The sequence below is a fragment of the Micromesistius poutassou genome (genome assembly GCF_964030765.1).
Source record: "Micromesistius poutassou genome assembly, chromosome: 9".
NCBI classification, from domain to species: domain Eukaryota; kingdom Metazoa; phylum Chordata; class Actinopteri; order Gadiformes; family Gadidae; genus Micromesistius; species Micromesistius poutassou.
In genome coordinates, this window is record NC_140279.1 from 8,414,826 (window position 1) to 8,436,778 (window position 21,953).

The 21,953-nt window shown below is 45.8% G+C and overlaps 3 protein-coding genes across 5 annotated transcripts; 2 read left to right on the plus strand and 1 right to left on the minus strand.

Moving 5' to 3' along the window:
• Positions 1-589: 589 nt before the first annotated feature.
• On the minus strand, positions 590-2,939 carry rangrf (RAN guanine nucleotide release factor). The gene is made up of 2 exons (XM_084472878.1): positions 2,883-2,939; positions 590-1,580 (listed from the first exon to the last, which is right to left on the minus strand). The coding sequence occupies exon 2, from the start codon at positions 1,499-1,501 to the stop codon at positions 911-913; it is 591 nt and encodes a 196-aa protein (XP_084329004.1). The 5' UTR covers positions 1,502-1,580; positions 2,883-2,939; the 3' UTR covers positions 590-910.
• vamp4 (vesicle-associated membrane protein 4) lies at positions 2,246-11,853 on the plus strand. 2 transcript variants are annotated; one of them, XM_084472879.1, is made up of 9 exons: positions 2,256-2,386; positions 2,979-3,109; positions 4,989-5,090; positions 6,898-6,944; positions 7,136-7,186; positions 7,767-7,867; positions 9,819-9,898; positions 10,195-10,246; positions 10,351-11,853. In XM_084472879.1, the coding sequence occupies exons 2-9, from the start codon at positions 3,107-3,109 to the stop codon at positions 10,374-10,376; spliced, it is 462 nt and encodes a 153-aa protein (XP_084329005.1). In that variant the 5' UTR covers positions 2,256-2,386; positions 2,979-3,106; the 3' UTR covers positions 10,377-11,853. The 2 variants fall into 2 exon arrangements, with proteins under 2 accessions (XP_084329006.1, XP_084329005.1); XM_084472880.1 differs by lacking the exon at positions 2,979-3,109 and having other exon boundaries at positions 2,246-2,386.
• Positions 11,854-14,742: 2,889 nt separating this feature from the next.
• On the plus strand, positions 14,743-21,953 carry myoc (myocilin). Of its 2 annotated transcripts, XM_084472715.1 has the most exons (5): positions 14,743-15,531; positions 18,865-18,930; positions 19,033-19,125; positions 20,251-20,462; positions 20,829-21,953. In XM_084472715.1, the coding sequence occupies exons 1-5, from the start codon at positions 15,042-15,044 to the stop codon at positions 21,399-21,401; spliced, it is 1,434 nt and encodes a 477-aa protein (XP_084328841.1). In that variant the 5' UTR covers positions 14,743-15,041; the 3' UTR covers positions 21,402-21,953. The 2 variants fall into 2 exon arrangements, with proteins under 2 accessions (XP_084328841.1, XP_084328842.1); XM_084472716.1 differs by lacking the exon at positions 18,865-18,930.

Sequence of the window (21,953 nt, forward strand, 5' to 3'; positions counted from 1 at the left end):
ACGTGATTGAAATCAATACGACAAGAACGCATGGATCTAAAGAGCGCTTTTTGTAGTCCATCTTCAGAAAATTGTAGTTTCACGCTATATCAGCAATACTCGCCGTCGTGCAATGACGTCGGTTACGAAAAGTGGAGACAAATTAATTTTTAACAGTGCTGTCTTTTCCTAATTTTGAAAGGAAGCACCTTTTGATCTCGCCTTGACCCAATGACGTTTTCCACAAAGTCTAAGGGAAGGTGGCATAAAGGTTAGGAGATTTAGAATTACATACAATGGGGCTCAATATAGAGTGCCAAGGCTCTCCGTAGACGGGCTCTGACTGAACTCGCTCTACTCTCAGAAGAATGGGACCGACCAAAAGGGGCGTTCCTCCGTCGTACGGGCGGCCGTACCATACAAATGGATAGCACCATAATCCCACTCACATCTGGTGGTATAAATAGTCCCCTTTAAGTAAAAGGGTCAGACATTTCGCCCTCAAGATCATATGTCACACCTTCAAAGGATTAGCCTAATGTATTGTCAATAAAAGCTGTGCTTGCTACGGGCCTAAACCAACATTTAAAAAAATAACATTTAGGCCATGTGTTTTAAAATCTTTTATCTTCACATAGCCTAAAGGGAAAAACATTGGATTTATTCCAGAATAATATCAAAACAAAATAATATTGACATTAGTATAAGGCCATCAGGATTTTTGCAACAAAACAAAAGTTAATTAAATTACAATATCGAAGGCAGTTTTAGTTTGGTTTGATTTGTCATCGTTCTTCTGCAACGATATACTACTGTAATTGATTGATTCCCGAGGTGAAATGTCACGTTATAACTACAGAATATGGGTTACTAGGCATGTTTAGTATGCAATTTAAACTTTATTCACTGGGCAGAGTGAGGTCCTATCAAGCTAACCAAACAATCCGGGATCATGTAGTGTAAAAGAGTGTAACAAGCGATGGAAATCCTGCACGGTCCATGGTTCTGCAGATTGTGTTCCGGATGCACTGCTGCTGCTGCTGCTGCTGCTGTCGGGGCTGATGCTGAGGGGGTCGTTGAAAGTTACTAGGACGTCTGTGGAGAACTGCGGTAGGCGGAACAGGCCCAGGTGGATTGTCACTGCATTTCTGGCTTCCTCGTTGAATTTAGATACACATTGAGCACCATTCAGCAGCCAGGCAGAACTGCATTCCGACAGGGATAGCTCTGACTTGGAGAGGGGCACAACACTAGTGACATCACACGTCCCCGGCTTCAGCGCCTTGTTACTCCCTGCAATGTCCTCAAAGTGATACTTTGCGGCGTCTTTGTCTTCCACTTGACTGTCGAACTCCAACAGCTCCACTATGAGACTCTGGTCAGTGTGGTCATGGGCAAACACCTCCTGGTTGTCTGGAACCTCTCTCAGATCACTGATGTCCCTGGCATTTTGCGGGATTCTAGCGGATATAGCTCCTCCGAACAGAGGATGTCTGTCCCCATGACCAGCAGCACTAAGCATCTTACAAGAATGGCTCGTCTCTCGTGGCTTGGTGCTGAACTTGCAAAGCGAAACAGTGTGAGTTGCTGGCCGCAGGAACCTGTAGAAATCCACATATATATTATAACCAAGATACGTTATGGTAGTGGCAGTGCACAGTATCACGCGTTTCCTGAAACACGAAACGTGGCTTCTTCTGGAGGAAAAAAGCGACATATTCTCACCCCATCGGCGATTTGCTGCCACCTAGGGATACCGACTCGGTCTAGGTTTTACAACGCTTAGTTGTTACATACAAACACACACTCATATGGAAGAAAGATGTGATCAAATGAAATACATGTTTTGAACACATTAAATCCAATGTTTAGACTGATTATAACAAAATTCTGAACACATTGTTAGACCTATTTATATGGGTTAAAGGGGCTAATGGGTGAATTATCGGGTGAATTATGGGTGAATTATCCTATCGGGATGATTGGTGAGATTGTATGTATTATGTCAACAGCTGAAGGAGGTTGCTGGTTTGACCCCTGGTAGTCTTTATTGCAATACAAATTAACATTGAATAAACATTTTTGCCATAGTAGGCGCAGCCGTAGTTCAATTTCAGGAGATATGTTCTTCAATGCATTGTTATTTTTATAATTGGTTTTAAATTTGATTGCTGTCATGATTACTTGAGAAACTAAATGTGACATACATTCGGTGGACACAGACGTCCCAACATCTGGCTGTGGTTCAGTCTCCTCCAGCTGTTCCGGTGACGTCAGAGAAAAGACCCAGAGAGCGCTAAGCTAGCTGGCGTTAGCTCTCCTCATCCACAGTATAGTCTCGCCAACCATCTAACATGCATTGATCATACAACAGCCACTCGGAACACAGAACAGGACGGATATATCAGTAAGTCATCAAAAGAAAGCGGTAGATGTAGCGCTGGGTCCTGTGGCTAGCTAGCATCCGTGTAGCTTAGCTAGGGTTGCTAACGGTAACAGCTAGAATACACTTGCTGTGGGCTCAAATCGTCTAAAGAACATATCGGTAGTGTAGAGGTATACTTAATGTATTATGAGGGATTGATAGGGTGGGTACACCTTAGTGTCAGAGAGGTAACAGTCAGCGTTTTGGCTCATGTGGTCAACATGACACCACTCTTGCTCGCCTGATAATCAATTATCCGACAGATGAAGCAGGTTGAGGTGTTAGCGTCCGCTGGGACAGCACGAGGCATAGCGTTATTCTGCTAAATCAGTTCTAGCACTGGAAGTATGGCCCTATATTCTTCTACAAGAGTGATTATCAAATGCAGCCACAATGTTCTTATTCCACTCGTGGACTGGAATAATGTCACCTTACTACATTAATGTCAGATGGTTGTTTACTTTACAACGACACTAACTTGCTCTTCTTCTTCTTCTTCCTCTTTTTCTTCTTTCTCTCCTTCCTCTTCTTCTTCTTTCTCTCCTTCCTCTTTTGATGCTGCCTCTACACACAGAAACCTGTCCTTTGCGTCTCGTTTCCTCTGTCACTCAAGAGAGTTCCTCTTGCTGGTTCACTGAACAGCAGTTTTCCGACTGTGGTGCCAGAAAAAAGACGTAGAAAGGCTGAGACTGTCTGGATTAAATGGTATTAAAGGTCCCATGACTTGCCACCAGGTGTGGTCTGATTAGCCGTTACAAGCCGTTTTGGAAATCTGTCTGTTATGACATCACAGGTGGGCGTGTCCACCTAGATGTGTGCTGGATAATGGTGTGTTCCAGATGCCTCGGATACCTCGGAAGTGGGGAAATCTCCCAGCTTTCTTGCGGCATTTCTCGGAGGCACGCCCCCTTTTGGTCGTGCCCCCTCGGAATTCTGAGAGTAGGCTTGGATGGCTGCGCCCGTGAAGAGATTTATTTTCTCTCTATTTGTAACACGTTGCTAGCTAACAATAACAATGACTAGCCAATGACATGACACGATCACAAAGACGAACAGGAACGCTATAACAGGAAATTACGTCACAAGTGAAACTCGGAAGGCTGGTGTCCGAGGCATCTGGAACACACCATAAATCAGTCTACCAGCCTACCCAGTGGACTGTAGCAAATGTTGCTCATCTATCAGTCCCACATCTAAGTGGACACGCCCACCTGTCATAACAGACAGATTTTCAAAACGGCTTGTAACAGCTAATCACAGCACACCTGGTGGCATGTCATGGGACCTTTAAGAGTGCTATAAGCGGTGTGGATGTGTGCGCCGTGCGGGGCAACCTACTGTTTGTTGTTAACTTTTAAAGCAGATGCTCAGTTACTGCGCCAGGGCTTTGCAGCATGCCTTACTGACTGGCTTTGTCAGTAAGGCAGTATAACTTTTAACAGGTCGCCTTGGGAAACATAGCATTTGGATAAGTCCTCATGTCAGTTGTGCTGTTGGGAGAACATCAAAAAACTGTACTTGGGAACACAGGGAGCTTAACTGTAGGAACATCGTGCTTTCCTCATCTGAGAAAAACAACAACCAATATAATATAAACATACACCAATATATTGTAGTCTCTTATGGCTCTCTGTTTTGCTTAACCAGCTATTAATATTGGTCTACTGGTAAGGCCTATTGTTTATTTCCCTTTTATAAACTGTTACAACTGTGGAAAAAGTGAATAGTTCAGCTATGCTTATATTGCGTGCATCACAAAAGCGTTGTTCAAATTTGGTGTAGGCTATTAGGACTATGAAAGATGTAGTCACTCACTGTGTTTAATAATAGAAGCAGTATGCAGAACTGTAACTGTTACTGCTGGTGACATTTCTGTAAGTTTCTTAACATTAACCTACAGAATTAGGTAATCGATTGAGAATTTGCAAAATTGTCCAGTGTTTAATATCTTGGACAATGCTCCTTTTGTTTTTACACTTTGCAAAAACACATTTACACTTGTTTTTGCATTTGTATGCAACACTTTATTTTAGGGTTGACCCCTCATTGTTGACTCAACTAATTAGTTGTGGGGTATACAATGGATATAATAACATTATAAACTGTGTTTAGATGGGTATGTGCATAACACAAAAAAGCAGGTTAATAAAAGCTGGTGTGGGTGTAATGCACTTAGACTGTATAAAATACATATTAAAACTGACTTTGATATGTTGGCAGAATTGTTTTGAGTACCAAAACAAAAAAAGTAGTTTTATTTTGTATCCCTAGTAATAAATAGGATTCAATTGATGCAAAAATATGTCAATAGTTTCACAACACACTTGTCGAGCCTATGACATTTCTGAAATATGTACAAAAATTAAATGTATGACTAATTAACTAATAGTAGGAATGGAATGCTGTTAACTGACTAACAAAATTCTTAGTCAGGGACAGCCCTACTGTCATTACACAACATGCATCTGGGGATTTAATCAACAGTTGGACATAAAGAAATGTTCTCACCTGGTCCTGTTACGGGAGTGCTTTACAGTAGTCCTTGGTGTGTTGTCGAGGCCTCACTTCTCCACCTGTCCTACAGAGGGAGCCAGAACGGGAGGAGCAACTTGACGAGAACATGCCCCCCAAGTTTAAACGGCACCTCAACGATGAGGAGGTCACTGGATCCATCCGGAGCGAGAGGGTGAGACACCGATGGAGTTAGTTGTGGTCACCTTGTGTATAGTAGGGTTTACTATCGGATTGCATTTGGTCCATGCCTGAATTAGGCTTTCATCAACATAGAAATCCCTGTTCCGTACTGTTCACCTTCATTGTCCGTTTTCACTTTTGAATGAAGAATATTATCGAGTCTGAGTAGTACTAAAGTGTCAGGAGGATGGTATTAAAGCTAGGGTGTGACTCCCGACCGAACGGTTGTGGGTCTGATCCCAAATTTCTTCATACCTGTAGACATCCATGAGTAAGATGCCTAAACTGAGTCTGTATTTATTTTGTCTCCTCAGTAGCTAAATTCACTAGAAGACGTAGTATCCATAAGCTATATCCTTTTGCTCAGAAATGTTCCTGTTTCTGAAAATACCTTAGACTCTAGAGGACCTGGCTGTAAAAGTGACCTCAGTGATTCATTATAATCTCTGTCCGTAAATAAACCTGTTTTGTAGGTGTGTAAACTCAAGCCGCGGCGCTGCGGCCCTGGTATGTTTTACACTTTACACTCAGGCCCCCGACCCATCCCATTGTTCCTGTCTGGCCGTACCTATATCTGGCTCTCTAAATGTACTGTTTACTGTTGTTGGGGAGGCAAACATCAAAGCGTGACAAACACTCCATCCCCCCAAGCCTGCACATCTTGATTGCCCCTTTTCCATTCCCTCATCTCGGGTAATAGCTACCAGTCCTCTCACAGAGAGTGCGGGAGCGAGAGGGAGTAAGAGTTAGCGCCAGAGTCTTTTTCTCCCCTTTTAACTAAAGATTCTGATCTGTACAATTATTTGTCTTCGTCTTTCAATTTAAATTGATTCCAGTGTTTGACCAGTCAAGTCACCAAGGGGTGAAGGTACCTAATCAGCCTATTATCGATGGATTGTTTTTAAAATGTATCAATACCACTCCAAAATAACAGCAGATAAGATGCTTGAATCAGGAAATATGTCATAGAACCATACGTTGCTTTGGCCAATCCAATGTACTGGAAGTTTTCCTTCTTGTTAAGCGAACATTCTTGAAGATTTGGGTAATAGAATATGAATGCACCGCACATACAAAGGTTTACACACTGTGCATGTGCAGGAACTTCATATTCTGAGGTTTGTTTACTCACTGTGCAGTGTTAACCCTCTGGCTCACTGTTGCTTAAAAGGTTATATTTGATGGTTGACTTAATCGTAATGATTTCTGCTCTGACCGAAGCAAAATGGTCATTTGTGTGTCTTGCTTGAATTAGGGTTTTGGACAACCCTAGTCCAAAAGTGTATAGTGCTAATAATCAAACTGAAGTCAATCCACACACACATGGAGACGGGTGAGGTAAAAGGGCAGCAGAAGCAAAAGGGCAGCTTTTGATTCACTTCTAAGACAGAAATGATGCCAGCAGGTGTTGACTACCTTGCATCATCAGTATAAGTATTCTGTATTGTCCAGGGTTTGTATTAAGAATATAATGGGTCTAACTTACAAATTAACTGTATTAATCTTTTCAGAGATGTGTTTATTTTCCTCTTGAAAGATCAAACAGCATTTCACATAGAAAAAGCTTTGCATGGTTATTGAAAATTAAACAGATCTTCCCAACACTTCCTAGTCAGAGCTCTTACAGTATTGCTCACTGGGGCTCTAAATAACGGTTTCTGTGATGACTGATCCACTATAGTATAGTTATCTACAAGTGTCAGCAGGACAATTGGGTAATCCAATGGTTTTAAAACAAATAAATAGAGGATTTGGATGGGTTTGGAGATCCGTCAAACTATTCTGTCTTTGTTTTGCAGAGAAACCTGTTGGAGGAAGACTCAGATGAAGAGGAAGACTTTTTCCTGTGAGTTTTATATGTTCTTCTGATGAACGTCATCTTCCAAATCAATCACATGTTATTTAATGTTTGAATTTGAAAAACAGCGGCATTAGGCCTACGCAGATGTTAAATAGCAGGACTAGAATAAACATAATCATCCTCAAATGTTTGAATCCACAGATGTATTTATTTGACTTAAATCCCTTATGTTGTAGGAGAGGACCTTCGGCCCCCAGATTTGGCCCCCAGAATGACAAAATCAAACAGTAAGTACCACAACCAGACCAACACGGCTCTGCTCTGCTGTGCCTGGGCAGAGCCTAGCAACAGCAGCACACCTTGTTTTGCTGCCGACAGGCGTTATGTAACTGCAGTGCGCTGTGTTTACTAGAGAGTGCCAGGTTGTTAGCCTGTTGCGCAACCCTGGCTGTGATGTGCAGTTCATTGTGTGTCCACCTCCACTTCCCGTTAGTCCCTGTTTCCACCTGAACGTTTGGTCAGGCACAGCCAGAGAACAGAGCCGGTCATTGAGGAGCCAGTCTGGTCTCTGTTTGTACTGGGACTTCCTCACGCCCCTTTCACAGCGTCTTCACATCAACACTGTTGTTGTGAACTCAAATGGTGGGTTTCCAAGCTGCCCCATCGCTGTCCATGTTGTTCCTGGAAAGGGGTGTTCACGCATGAGGGCCGTCCTGTTACCTCCGTGTCAGCCCGCATCTTTACAGGCTACACATTCTGTGTGTGTGTGTGTGTGTGTGTGTGTGTGTGTGTGTGTGTGTGTGTGTGTGTGTGTGTGTGTGTGTGTGTGTGTGTGTGTGTGTGTGTGTGTGTGTGTGTGTGTGTCAGGGTGCAGTCCCAGGTGGACGAGGTGATCGACGTCATGCAGGAGAACATCTCCAAGGTGATCGAGAGAGGAGAGCGACTCGAGGACCTGCAGGACAAATCAGGTGACCTCAAGCTCCTGGACGTCCACATTACATATACATAGATGTAGACGGGGGGAAGGATAGAGAGCAACAATGTGGTTCCCAAAATAAAAAATCCCATTTATTTTCTCCATAGAGGTTTTGATTAAAAGCTATAATGTCGTAACAATTCTAAGCATACTTAGCATGCGTTGTTATATTGTGAAACTATGGTATGCGCTCCTGTAGAAGCCTCAAGTTAAAGAAGTTAACATCTAGTTTTTAGAAAAACATGTTTTATTCATGATGCATTTGAAACCACTACGCTACCCATAATCCTAAAGTGTAACACGACATCTTTGATTTGTTGAGTAGTTGTAGGAACTGTAGCAGAAATTAGCTCTACATGTTGAAAAATACGTTGATATAGAATATATGATAAAATGAAAAGTAAAAATTTTAAAAAAATTAAAAAAAAAGCTTTTTTGTAATTTTGGTAGTGTAAAAGCTAGGAATACATAATGTTGAATAACTGGAATACGCGACTGAATTCACATGTATCAAAAACAAGTAACGTTATTACGCTGTGATTGCAGTCAGGAGCGAAGGAATGTACCATGTTAATGACAACGCTATACACTATATGAAACACTATACATAAACACACACACACACACACACACACAGAATATATGACACAACTTGTATTAACAATAGAAACAACATAATGACAAAGGTTATAAGATGCAAGAAACACGCTAAACTATTGGGTTGTAAACATTGTGAAAAAGTTTGCAATGATTTATGGGATCAGTTCCTTCACTCAAAAAATAATGTACACAGTCTTGTACCTTTGCCTTTTCTTCCACTTTCCAAATAATTTTTTACCCCAAATCAAAGGTTTTATTGTCACGGCTAACCTGACGGATGATTGGCTTGTTTCCAGGCTTAGAACTCTCTTACCAAAAGTAAATGAAGAATATGAATGAGAAATTTACTTCCGGAACCAGAGCTGTTCATAAAGGGGGCGGTCACTGCTCTATACACACAAATACCCATTTTGAGGTGCATTTGGCCGGTCTTGTGTGTAGGAATGTCTCTTGCTTTATGACTTTGCCCCTGTGTATTTTCCATTCGAGATGGTCCATAGCTATGTATACTTTATAGGTGTGTGTGAAATGTCTGTGTTCCTCCAATTACATGACGTCTCATACACACACAAGTCTTTGAACAGAGACTGTCACGGTTTTGTTTTTCTCACTCTGTCCTCTCGCAAACGTCCTTTATGGAATAACCTGTGAGGGCACATTATGAAAACAACAGATGTTTTGTAGTGGCCTCTCGGTCTGTCCTGCCAGCTCCATGAGACAACGATGCACATCTGGAACTCTGGAGCTCACATCTTGTTTTAAGCACTACAGTCAACACTATACACACTATTTATTTACCCACTCTAAGTGGTGAGCCACCGGAGCGCCCCCACACTATCCACACTTTGACCGGCATTCAGTTTTGCTTCTTTTTCTCAAGGCAAATATGAATAATTACGTATGCTTAACCCCGGTGGTCTCTAACCTGTTTGAGATTCCTCTAAATTAACGAGCATCTTCAGAGAAATCTATCACCTAAGCGCTTGTCTTTGTAGCCCTGTGGTGCAGAGGGGTCGTCAAATATGCACATGTACACGGGGAGCGAGAGGGAGGTAAAGGAGACAGGCACAAGGCCCTGCCAGCACCCACACACACATGTGTGTTTGTGTGTGTGTGAAACACATAATCTCACAGCTACAATCCATCTGGCTAGCCCACTTCAAAGCAAACATTTTTGTCCCTTTTTCGAAAAACTGGAAAATTGCAATGAGAATGAGATGTGCTCTTCTACAGATGAAGATGACCATGGTTTGATTATTTATTGTTGTCCTTTTTCCTCCCCGTGTCCAAATGTGTGTGGCCTGGCTGACGCCTGTCTGTCTGCCTGTCCGTGTCACTTTCAGAGAGCCTTTCAGATAACGCTTCGGCCTTCAGCAGCCGAGCCAAACAGCTGCACAGGAGGATGTGGTGGAGAGACATGAAGGTGTGTGTGTGTGTGTGTGTGTGTGTGTGTGTGTGTGTGTGTGTGTGTGTGTGTGTGTGTGTGTGTGTGTGTGTGTGTGTGTGTGTGTGTGTGTGTGTGTGTGTGACAGCTGCACAGGAGGATGTGGTGGAGAGACGTGTGTGTGTGTGTGTGTGCGTGCGTGCGTGCGTGCGTGCGAGAGAGCGGTTGGGTCATTGTTGTGCCTAGTGCAATAAATTCTGTCAGTGCAATGAGATATTTTGTTATTGTGCATTGTGATACGGTCTGGTTATTGATCTTGAATATTATTTTCACAGATGAAGATCATCATTGCCCTGGTTGTATTTGCCGTCCTGCTGATTATAATTGGTGAGTATGTGGTAAAACAGTAAAAACAGATATGCATTGCCAAAAACACGCCCTTATGTCTCTATGTCTATGTCTCTCTGTCTCTCTGGGCGATGGTCCTTTAGTTCCAGTCATCCTCCGGTATCACTAGTGTCTGACGACAAGGATGAGGACCATCTCTCATCCTCCCAACTCGTCCACGCCAGCAAGAGGCACCAGCTGACCTCCTACGACATCCAACCTCCACCAATCTTTGCCCCCCTCAGTCTGTTCCCCACCCCCCTTTCCCCCAAAGCTTTTGCCTCAACTGTCCCACACCGATGCCTGCATTGTTCGCTGGTTGTGTAGGATGGGTGTTTTCAGTAAAAAGTAATTCAGATTTATTTGAATGGGGGACAGGCGGGAGGCAGTAGGTCGTCATCTCGGGCCCTTCTGGTCCACGCAAAGGGGAACCCTTTTTATCTCATGCTGATGCATATCACACACCGGGGCCCTTAGCCTTATAAAGAGAAGAGACACACTCTGGAGCCTGCACATCACCTTCACTAATGTCGTCACTGCACAGTGTCCCCCTACTCTCATAGTTAAACTGCATTGTTCTCCAAAGCCCCCAAGAAATGAATCCCACAAAGGAACTGCAACTTTATAACATTTTATTCTATGTTTACACACAACTCCCTAGTTTTATAGCTGTTTAAGCCTCCGGTTCAAGGCACTGTGGATGAGAATGTTAATATGGGAAGGACTTGGGAAGGAAAGGAAGCAGCTGAAATTCCCGTCTCATGTCCTCTGTGTATATCAAGGCTGTATATATGCTGTTTATCCGTTCAATGGTAAAAAAAAAAAAAAAAGTGGACTTGCAGTATAGCTTCCCAGAGATGCACGTAACGGTTTATTGCTATACACAGTCTCAATCACAACCGCAAAGGGATACCCCTGCTTAACAAAAACTCATGCTGCTCATTGAATGACAGCCCTCTGTGCGCTAGGGCCCTAGTCCCTGGTTTGATTGTTTATCGGCATAGCTGGTTTCAAGCCAAAATACATCCCATAGTATGAGCCTTGTCTCTTTATTTGGGCGCCCTAAACCTCAACTCCAGACCCAGTGCGACCCAGGGCCCGGGGCGACACTGTCCTGGGGTCCTGCTGGCTCCTTGAGGCGCCGCTCTTGGTCTTTCCACATGGTTCTGTTTGAGCTGTATGTTATACCACTGTTGTAGTTTGGATTCATTGTTCGTAGTGTGTTCATTTTTATTTTTTGCACTCAGTACAGTTCATTTTCGCTGGCAGAATATTGCCAATGCTCAGTAGGAATGTCTCGTATCGCCATTGCGACGGAAGACAGTGTTTGTATTGGTGTCCTGCTTTGAAGACCATTTAGGGGTCTTCTTAGATGGAGGTTTAGAATTGCGGCTTTGAAAAGCATACGTCCTGAACATCTTTGTAACGAACAGCGACCATCTACACAGTCATTCCCTTTTAAAATATTTGTGTTCTCGTTTACTTCTAATTTATTTAAAGTGTAAATACCAATTTAATTTTAACGATGTGCAATATTCTTGCACTGCAATGGAAGACTGTGATTTACTGTTCCGTTTACGCTCTGAAATAAAAAACTATTTAACGGGCATCTGGAAGGCTTTTGTCTGCTTTCGGACTACTAGTTCCTGCTGCTGGAAGATCGGAAAGGAAGCAGAGAAATCCTCAATATACGGAACAGAAGAGGTCTTCACACGCGGAGAGTAACCACCACACTCTCCCTGGTTTCTTCAGAGCTAACAAGGCCGTTTCATCTCCTTATTAGGCTGGGCTTTATGGGTCGGTGGCTTTACTGGCCAAGCTGGATCCCACGGTGGTACTTGAGTTAATGGCCCCCGGACTCTGGCCTCGCACTCTGCACGCACGCACACAGACATGATTTGACTGGTCGATTGGATCTTAGCTGTGGCCTAATTGTTTTGGAAAGATCAAGATAAAATAAATGAAGTAGATCATATGAGCTGACGTGTGGCTCGGTGGATTTTAACTGCAGGCCAATCCTGTTTCGAAAGATGATTATTAATTAAATAGAGTACATCATACATTGAAGCTCTGCTCCATGGCAGAGGATTCTCCCGCTGCTACCCATCGCTGACATGAGTGGCAACAACAAAAGCAGAGACTTATTGAAGTACTTGCAAAATACTTATTTTTGAGCCATTTCAAACTATTGAGAATCTGTAAAGACTGCATCTATGTATAAAGCAATGAGGTTATATAATAAGCAGTATACCCTTTGGTGCCTAGTCATGCATACACACAACCTATTTTCTACGTGTGTCTAAATGTTAGTGTAAGAGAGCATCATCCTAAATCATGATTTCAGGAACACACCCCCTTGGCCGATGAGGATGTTTTGGTCGTCTGCTCAGTGCTCGGATTGGATGACTTCAGACTCTGGGCACAGCGAGGATGGAATGAGTCATATGAAAGAGAACTGAACTCCAGGATGGATGAGGTTACCGCCAACCCACATGAATCGACCAAACTCTCACCCTGTCCAGAGCGGGTCAGGGGCCGGCCGCTTGGAGAGAAGAGCACGCCCCACAGTGTAGGGGGAGGTGGAGTAGACATTTTCTACACGGCAACTGGGCCTGCACTTGATACTGGCCGTTTATAGTTATCGGCATGACAACATGATGGCAGATTAACTCGGGATAGCTTTTCATATGCTTTTAAAATCTCCCTTCCCACCATCCAGGTTCCTGCTCTTTGATCAGGGGATGAGCCTCACCTGAACGTGAAGATTTGTTCCCCCTAATAACAGAGTGGTTGTCTGTCATCGACAGGTCCACAAGGGAAGAGCAGCGGTGCGTGGCATGCCTGCGGTAACCCGTGCGGGAAGGGGAAGAGGCCTGTGTCATGAGGATATATAGTCGTCTCTGCTGACCTTGGACAATTGAGTCGTAGAATACTGGCGTGTCCCTCTTCTGTCACCCCTGACCCACCCGCCCACCCACCCTCGGCCCCTTTGCCCTTCCCCCCCCCCCCCCCCATAAGTGAAAGATCTGGGTCAGGTGATGTTTTCATGGTAGGAAGAGTTCGGGAGTTCATGCAGGCAGACAGATTGACAGACAAGCGGGTTAACAGACGTGAATGGATGGAGTGGGATGGATGGGGGGAGATGATGGATGTACTGTATGGAGGGATGACGAGTTTGAACAAAGTGAGTGATGAGGGAAGGTGGTTCATTAGCCTCCCGCCAAATATGTGTGGGTCAGAGCTGGGAGTTCCAAGGGTTTCCAGAGGTGAAGGCTGAGGGGAAAGAAATTCCTGCTCCTTATGGCATAGACATTTCTCTCTCTCTCTCTCTCTCTTGCTCAGTCTCACCTCTCTCTCCCTCTCTTTCACACACACACACACACACACACACACACACACACACATACATGCACACGCACACGCACACCTCCTCCTTGTATTGAATCACACACTCACTCATTACAAACTCATAGTCTGTTTAGTTTAGCGATCAGTCATCAGGGATCAAGTAATCAACAGGCTTTTAACCCTTGGTGTTCCTGTTGATTGCCTTTCCTTACTTGCGTCATCTTCTAGACCCCAACCAGTGTGAAAGGGGACACTGTCTCCTCTTAGAGGTAACCATATCCCACATATGGCCAGCTTACCCTGCCTTGCTGGGGCCAATAGCCAGGCAACCATTCCCTGGGACACACTGGATATGAGCAATTATCAGTGGAAAGGTAACTTCCTCCTGAGTCTGAAGAAGGACTGAGTCACTGAGTTTGATCAGAATTTTTATCGAGAGATCTATTGAAAGGTGAGACACGGCTGCTTACATCTCCAAACTGACCTCAGATATTCTGACAAGTACCTCAGGCTTTTTCTACATGTTTCTCTTGGGGTGACAGAAGAGGGACACGCCAGTATTCTACAACTCAATTGTCCAAGGTCAGCAGAGACGACTATATCCTCATGACACAGGCCTCGTTTATAATTTTAATTTTGTTTATTTTTTATTTCTATAACAGGGCATTGAGGACATTGTCATTCAAGAATCTACAGGAACGCACAGTTCTGAAATCTACCCAAAGCCTTTTTACATGACTGATGTACAACAGATACACATACTTGTATGGCCACTACGTCCTTCTCTCTTTCTTGCAATCACTCATTCACATGTATAATGATTAAGACGCAGACTATAAGACCACACACACACACACACACACAGGTGGATGGAATGTTGTCATCGCTGAGACAATCCCCAAAAAAACAATTTACTCTCAGTTCCCCCTCCCACACCTCTTCACCTCCCTCCCTCCCTTCTTTTTTTTCTTTCACTCCCCCTCCTGCTCTCATCTCACCTCTTCCCCTCTCTGCTCCCCCACCCCCCCCCCCCCCCCCCAAACACACACACCACGCCTGCCAACACCACCACCCTCTCTCTCCCTCCCTCTCAGAATGTATAAATATCTGTGAGCTTCTAGAAAGAGGTTCAGAGTTACAGACCTGTCCATAGAGAAGCGAGAGAGAGAGACACGCCTCCAAATAACAGCAGGGCAAAGAGAGGAAGAACAACAATTCACTGAGGTATTCAGCGGCTGTGTTCGAAGAAAACATCCAGAAGAGTGGGGGGCAGGACAGAGAGGAACCAGAACGGGGCAGAGCTCCATCCACCACACCGACGTCAAGAGAAGGAAGAATCGAGAGACAAAGATAAAGGAGCAGTTATTCTTCAATACCTTCATCCTACCGTAACAGAGCCCTCACCTGTCGGCTGGGAAAGATCTTTCTTCCTCCCACCAGACACAGAATGCTCGCGCTCCTGTCTCTGTGCGTGTGCACGCTGCTCCTTGGCAGCCAGGCACAGGACCGGGCCTCCATGTGGCGGGGCAATGACCGCAGCGGCCGGTGTCAGTACTCCTTCACCGTGGCCAGCCCCGGCGAGGCCAGCTGTCCCCAGGGGCTCGGCGGCCCTGAGCTGGAGGGGCTGAAGACCAGACTGGGCCTGCTAGAGGCACTGGTGTCCCGGCTGACCGCGGCGGGGGGGGCAGGGTCGGGGTCAACGAGCCCCGGGTCCGAGCCGGCACTCCGGGACGACCTGGACCGGGCGGTGGGCGAGAGGAACCTGCTACGGGGGCAGAAGCAGCTCCTGGAAGGGGAGCTGGAGGCTTTGCAGCGGCGAACGGAGGACATGAGGAAGGAGATGGAAAAGCTGAGGAACAGACCTTGTCCTCCGCAGAGGCCCCCGCAAGCCCACAACCCAGCCCTGCAGGACAGCAGTCTGGACAGACCCTCTGGAGGTAAGAGACAGATGCCCCGAAACAATGTTAGAATGACATCTCATACATGGATATATGGATAATATGGATACTATAATAATGGGTGAAGAGTTTGAATAGCTTTTTTTAAACATTCAACATTTGTCTTGTACTAATGATCATTTGGAGGGTTACTCTGTAAGAGGCAAAGCCTGAGGACATGGTAACAATCTGGAGGCTGGGATCCAAGCCCACTTATCAGGGCAAAGCCCGGACCAAGGCAGCGAGTCATCTTTGTTTGCAGTCAATGAGTGTGCTTAAAGACTTCTCTGGCGCTGTAACACAAGGATAAGGCTGAAGCGGGAAGTAGGAAGTATTTGATGCCAAGCAAACGTGCTCTGTGTGGAATGCACACAGATGCACCGAATGCCATGAGTTAGAAGCACACAGGATTTCACGTGTTTGTGTGTTTGTGTGTGTGTGTGTGTGTGTGTGTGTGTGTGTGTGTGTGTGTGTGTGTGTGTGTGCGTGCAGGCTGCGGGCGTACGTGCGGGGAAGGTCTTAGAATTGATGGAGCTATACGCTCTGATGTGACTATAATTCACAGAAGTGAGAAAGGTTAATGCTTCGACCTACAATTGTATCTGTATGCTTTCATGTGTGCCGGTGTGTTTGTGTATCTGGAAAACATAGTATGTGTGTGGCCGCATGTCTTAGTATCTGAAATAGAATGTGTGTTTGTGTGTGTGTGTGTGTGTGTGTGTGTGTGTGTGTGTGTGTGTGTGTGTGTGTGTGTGTGTGCGTGTGTCTTTGTGTGTGTGTGTGTGTGTGTGTGTGTGTGTGTGTGTGTGTGTGTGTCTGTGTCTGTGTGTGTGTGTGTGTGTGTGTGTGTGTGTCTTTGTGTGTGTGTGTGTGTGTGTGTGTGTGTGTGTGTGTCTTTGTGTGTGTGTGTGTGTGTGTGTTGGTGGTTCTGTGTTGGTGTGTTCGCCATCCACATGCGCCTGCAGAGGTCCCTGGTTCATATTTCAGTGCCTTGCTTCCTGCCTGTTTATGGGGGTGAGTGTGGCCCGGCCAGGACTCAGTATTTATGAAGCTGCAGGACCAAAGCTTTATGACTGGTGATCCCCTGCACCCCTCCCAGCCCCCCAACAAGTTTGGTATATGGAGAGCGCCAGGAATGACTGAGAGGGGAGAAGGGGGGAAGCTGAAATGTGATGCAGGGTTGGTCGGACTGGGCGACACTCCAGTCCTAACCTCTAGGCTCTGATGACGCCAGCGGGCCACAGAGAAAGACCCTGATATGGGGGGGGGGGGGGGGGGGGGAAACCCAATTCAGGAGTGCTAGGAGAGATACACAGAGCTACAAAGAGCCTTAGAGAGCAGGGTTGATCTCTGGCATTTCAGTGTGTTTGCAGTTTTGCAGGGAGCAAATATTGTTCCAATTAGCTCCACCGCATTCTTTCTCTGCCACAACGTTGTTCTCTTCAGGGTCAGCCCCTCGTCGCCCTCTGTTTGCTTTATTTCTCTGCTGTTGGCCCTTGAAAAGTTATGAAAACACAGGGAAAATGCTCTCATAATCTCAAGACTCCATACCCTAGATCATTCTGTTTATTAAATTGACATTCCTTCATCGATTAAATTCCTCCAAGATTTTCAGTCAAAGGGTCAAAAGGCCCAAGAAAAGCAAAGGCACTTTGCTCAACCCTAACTCTGAATTCAGCTGCCCAATAAAAAATGCATACGTTAAGAGCAGTGCAACGATTTTAAGGGTCTCAAAAGATCTTAAAAGATCCATCAAAGGTGAACGCTGTGGAGGCCTTTCACTGAACCCAAAGGAACAGATGGAGCCCCACATGGAGACGCCCAGGAGGCCCGGAGCTGACTCTAGAGCCAAACTCCTCTCAGCTCCTGCTCACCAGGGGTTGATCAGACCAGTGTGCGCCTCAAAATGTAGCCTCCTGAGGGGAACAGCGATCGGTTGTGTTTTGGTTCCCTGCATATTCTTGGCCATTTCTGCCTCGTCCACCAACATGTGGCACGCACATTGCACAGCAAACACACCCATACACCCCCCCCCCCCTCAGACACACAGGTGAAAACACAGACAGGAAGAGATTGTGTGTATTCCTGAAGATGAATGTCTGTGCTTTGTGGGAATGGAAAGGGAGTTCAAAGCAAATCAGGCGAGACTGCAGCCTCTGTACTGACCTGTTATCCACACTTCAGGCCATGTTCCAGGAAACATCACGCTCACACCGCTCTCTTTTCATTTTTTCTTTCTTCCTCCACTTATGTCAATTATTTATCCTTAGATGTCATCGCCATTTAAACAATTACCTTTCATCATTACAAGACCAGCCCATTCTGTACCCCTTTATAGCTCAGGATTGACAAGCACTTAGTGCATCTGAGCTGTCAATTTTCAGGCTCATTCTGTGTTATTTAAGGACAGTGCCCAACGGTGCAAACAGTGGGATTTACATGACCTCTGTTTGCCAGCAAAAGCACTGATGTTTCATTAGCAGACACATAAACACATACATGCGTGAACACACACACACACACATGCACGCACGCACCCACGCACGCACGCACACACACACACACACACACACACACACACACACACACAGATGCACAATGCCTTTACTCGTAATTGCTTGTTTGGTTCTCGTGTAAACACATTCCATGTGTTTGTTCATGTCAGTGAACCAGTCACTGTTTCATTTGCAGTTTTTGTTTTTGTTTATCAAACCCAAGAAATGCTTGACATCGTAGCATTGTGTAAACAATAGCTCAGTAATAGCTTCAAGAAGGTTTATTCTGGGTAGATTTAAAGGGGGGGGGGTCAGAGAGAGAGAGATAAATAGAGCGAGGGAAAAAAGAGAGAGGTAAAATAAGGATGTGGAGGCACATTTTTCAGGGGAGCCTCTCCAGTTAGACTGCCTGTCGGGAGTGATTGATGGCTGACAGTATGCAGCTAGAGGACCCACAGAGACCTTCTGGTTTGTAAGACTCACTGTTTACTGTCTTGTAATGGGCCATGAGTTTGTGCGTGTGTGTGCGTGTGTGTGCGTGTGTGTGTGATGCTATTATTGTGAGTGAGTGAGTGAGTGTGTTGTGCAAGGCCATCTAGCGCCGGTCTGGCTCCTTGGCAGCTGGGAATCTGTTCATGGGTGTTTGATTCCTGCTGTCACTGGCCTCATACCCACCTATGGGTCTGTGTCCTGTCCTGCCAGGAAACACACCCATAGTCCTCCTCACCATAGCCAGTTCATTGGAAAATGAAAAATGTACAAAAAAGGGAATGATATTCATTGTCGCTGAACTAATGATAAACGGTGTGCGTCTTTGTGTGTTCGCGTGTGTCTATAGGTTCCAGTGCCATGTCTCACCTGATGAGCAGGCCAAACAGTCAGGGAAACACTGGCAGTTTAAGGGGTGAGACCGATGGGACAGCAGTGTGGTTCATGTTATGTTCATGACACCCATCCATAATCATCCATCTGCTCTAATATCTCCATCCTAATATCTGTGCTCCAGACCCGGCGTGGGAGTTTTCAGGCCCAGGGTTTCAAGAGATGAAGGCTGAAGTGACAGAGGTTCCAGCTCCTGATCACCCGGAGGACACCTCAGGTCTCTCCCTCTCTCGCTCTCAGTCTCTCATGATCTCCCTCTCTCTCAGTCTGTCTTTCTCATTATCTATCTGCCTCCCTCATTATCTCTCTCTCTCTCTCTCTCTCTCTCTCTCTCTCTCTCTCTCTCTCTCTCTCTCTCTCTCTCTCTCTCTCTCTCTCTCTCTCTCTCTCTCTCTCTCTCTCTCTCACACACACACACACACACACACACAGATTCCGCTGGATTCCGCTATCAAGTTCCGGTTATTTTTTCCATCTAAACATCCCCCCCCTAAATCCATTGAAACCTGCAAAACATGAGACCCCCCCTCCACCGCCATCACACCCTCCTCCTTCGCTGACAGCATCAAAGCATATACTGCTATTAATATTGCAACATTTAGGGCAGAAATGCCCCCCCCCACCCCTGCATAACAACAAGGCATGCAACAAGCAGTTCTACAGCACCCTTCCCCCCCCCCCCCGATGTATAGCCACGCCTGTTCCCTCGATCGATACACCTGATCGATACACCAGCATCTTTATAGTCGCAGGTGATTACTTGTAAATTATAATTTTAGAAAATACACGTGCGGATGGGAAGCATGTGCACCACATTTCATCCTCTTGGACAAGGGCCCAGCCACAAAGAGCTGTAACTCAGTAATGTGTGTATTTATAATGCACATTTCTATCTAAGTCTAAATCCAGAGGCAGGGCCTGACGCACAGGGCCTCGCCGGGGTATTTTAGGAAGAGGTAATTATACGTGTGGTGGAGGTCTTGTGCTTTCTTCCAGCGAGAGACTTCCTGCCCAGGGTGAGCAGTATCCCAGCTGCTGGTGCTGCAGCTACTGCTCAGTCCCTGGTGACTCAGCTTAAGTTTTATTTGGTTAACAGAGATGTAAGACCATCTCATGGCTCCAACCTTCCTCTTGTAGTCACCTCGCCACCACCAACACAAACATTTGATTCTCCTTCCCCAAACAACAATGATAATTACCTGTACTTTTGGTTCCTGAACCCAAAATCCTGTACCCAAAACCCAAATCCTCCACTACGTCTGGCGAAGGCTGCTACATTTCTTCTAGGTTCCTCAGCACTTACTAAGAACTATAACCATTAAAACCTTCTGTCACTCCCTAGGCTGTGGCCACCTGCTCTCGGTGGGCGAGCCCGTTGTCCACAGGAAGGCTGACACCATCGCGGGTAAATACGGTGTGTGGATGCAGGACCCAGATGCCGTGTCCACCTACGGACCCAACATGGTGTGGAGGATCGACACCGTGGGCTCTGACGTGCGACAGCTCTTTGGATATGAGGATATGGAGCAACTCTCAAAGGGCTTCCCCTCCAAGGTGAGCAGGGTGCACACAACGCAGGTTTGGGCTTAGTGTGCGCAAAGTGTCCTTGCTGCAATGATATAGACGCTAGTGCTTTCATACTTTGTTCTGTGCAAAGTAGGCCTATCTTGTCTACAAATAGGATATATAATTGGAAAAAACCCTAAACCTTAGTTGAAATAGTGACATTGAAGAAAGGGTACCTGAGGTCTTGCATGGACCTATGGTAACACCTACTGCCAAATCTACAGGCCATCGAGTCAGGGGACTCTTCCATACTAATCCTGCATAGATTACTTCATTTGACCCCCGAAATGTGCTTTTTCGGCAGTGGGTTGATGCATGTTGTGTCCTCCTATAAACTGCCGTCCGTCCCTCAAGGTGATGTTGCTGCCAGAGGCCGTGGAGAGCACTGGTGCGACGCTGTACCGCGGCTCCCTGTACTACCAGCGGCGCCGTAGCCGCACAATCCTGCGCTACGACCTGTCCTCCGAGAGCATCGCTGCCCGCCGCGACCTGCCCCACGCCGGCTTCCACGGCCAGTTCCCCTATTCGTGGGGAGGCTACACAGACATTGACCTGGCCGCAGACGAGAGCGGGCTGTGGGCCGTGTACTCCACCAGCAAAGCCAAGGGCGCCATCGTGATCTCCAAGCTGGACCCCGACACCCTGGAGGTGAGGAGGAGCTGGGAGACGAACATCAGGAAGAACTCGGTCGCCAACTCCTTCATGATCTGCGGCAAGTTGTACACCGTGGCCAGCTACACCTCGCCCAACACCACCGTCAACCACGTGTACGACACAGAGACCAGCCAGTCCAAGGCCGTGGCCATACCCTTCAGGAACAAGTTCCGCTACACTAGCATGATCGACTACAACCCCGCCCAGAAGAAGCTCTTAGCCTGGGACAACTTCCACATGATCTCGTACGACGCTAGAGTGGGCCGGCAATAGTAGCCCATCAGAAGAACAGGGTTGGGTCAATTTTGACACATGTGGCAGTCTTTCTCATACACAGACACATACATCCTGCTTGCTTCAAAGACTCTTAAGCACATAACCATGTGGTGGGATTGTTACACATCATCCATAACCATGCATAGTTCAGCTTAATTAACCACCAGAGTGAGACCCAGTGTTCAGGATAAGTTAAGAGTATTTGAGTATTTCATCTTTTTTTTTATTTTTTATTTTGTTGTGGCATGACCGACACAAACACACGTTGATAGAGGAATTATTTTTGTACAGTCTTTATGCCAGGTGTATGATGTTTTCTTTGATGTATCTATGCAGTATTTTATGATGGAAATGTCCATGTTTGGCTTTTGTAACGTTGCATTGACAAGTTTAATTTCTTTGTTTGGTGTAATGCGCCCTACGGTGTTAAACTGGGTAGTTTGCCCTCTCAAGAATGCATCGTCCTTTCGCATGTGCCAAATGCACTGTAGTCACCACTAGGCAACATTCACATTAAAGTTGTTAATAAAATAAAAACAGTTGAGTTTT

Excerpts from the sequence above, each read along its gene's own strand:
- myoc (XM_084472715.1), top strand. The coding sequence starts at position 15,042 with ATGCTCGCGCTCCTGTCTCTGTGCGTGTGCACGCTGCTCCTTGGCAGC. Across the intron at positions 15,532-18,864 it reads TCTGGACAGACCCTCTGGAG|GTTCCAGTGCCATGTCTCAC; the intron begins GTAAGAGACAGA and ends GTGTGTCTATAG. Across the intron at positions 19,126-20,250 it reads TCACCCGGAGGACACCTCAG|GCTGTGGCCACCTGCTCTCG; the intron begins GTCTCTCCCTCT and ends GTCACTCCCTAG.
- vamp4 (XM_084472879.1), top strand. Across the intron at positions 7,187-7,766 it reads CAGAATGACAAAATCAAACA|GGTGCAGTCCCAGGTGGACG; the intron begins GTAAGTACCACA and ends TGTGTGTGTCAG. Across the intron at positions 10,247-10,350 it reads CGTCCTGCTGATTATAATTG|TTCCAGTCATCCTCCGGTAT; the intron begins GTGAGTATGTGG and ends ATGGTCCTTTAG.
- rangrf (XM_084472878.1), bottom strand. The coding sequence starts at position 1,501 with ATGCTTAGTGCTGCTGGTCATGGGGACAGACATCCTCTGTTCGGAGGA.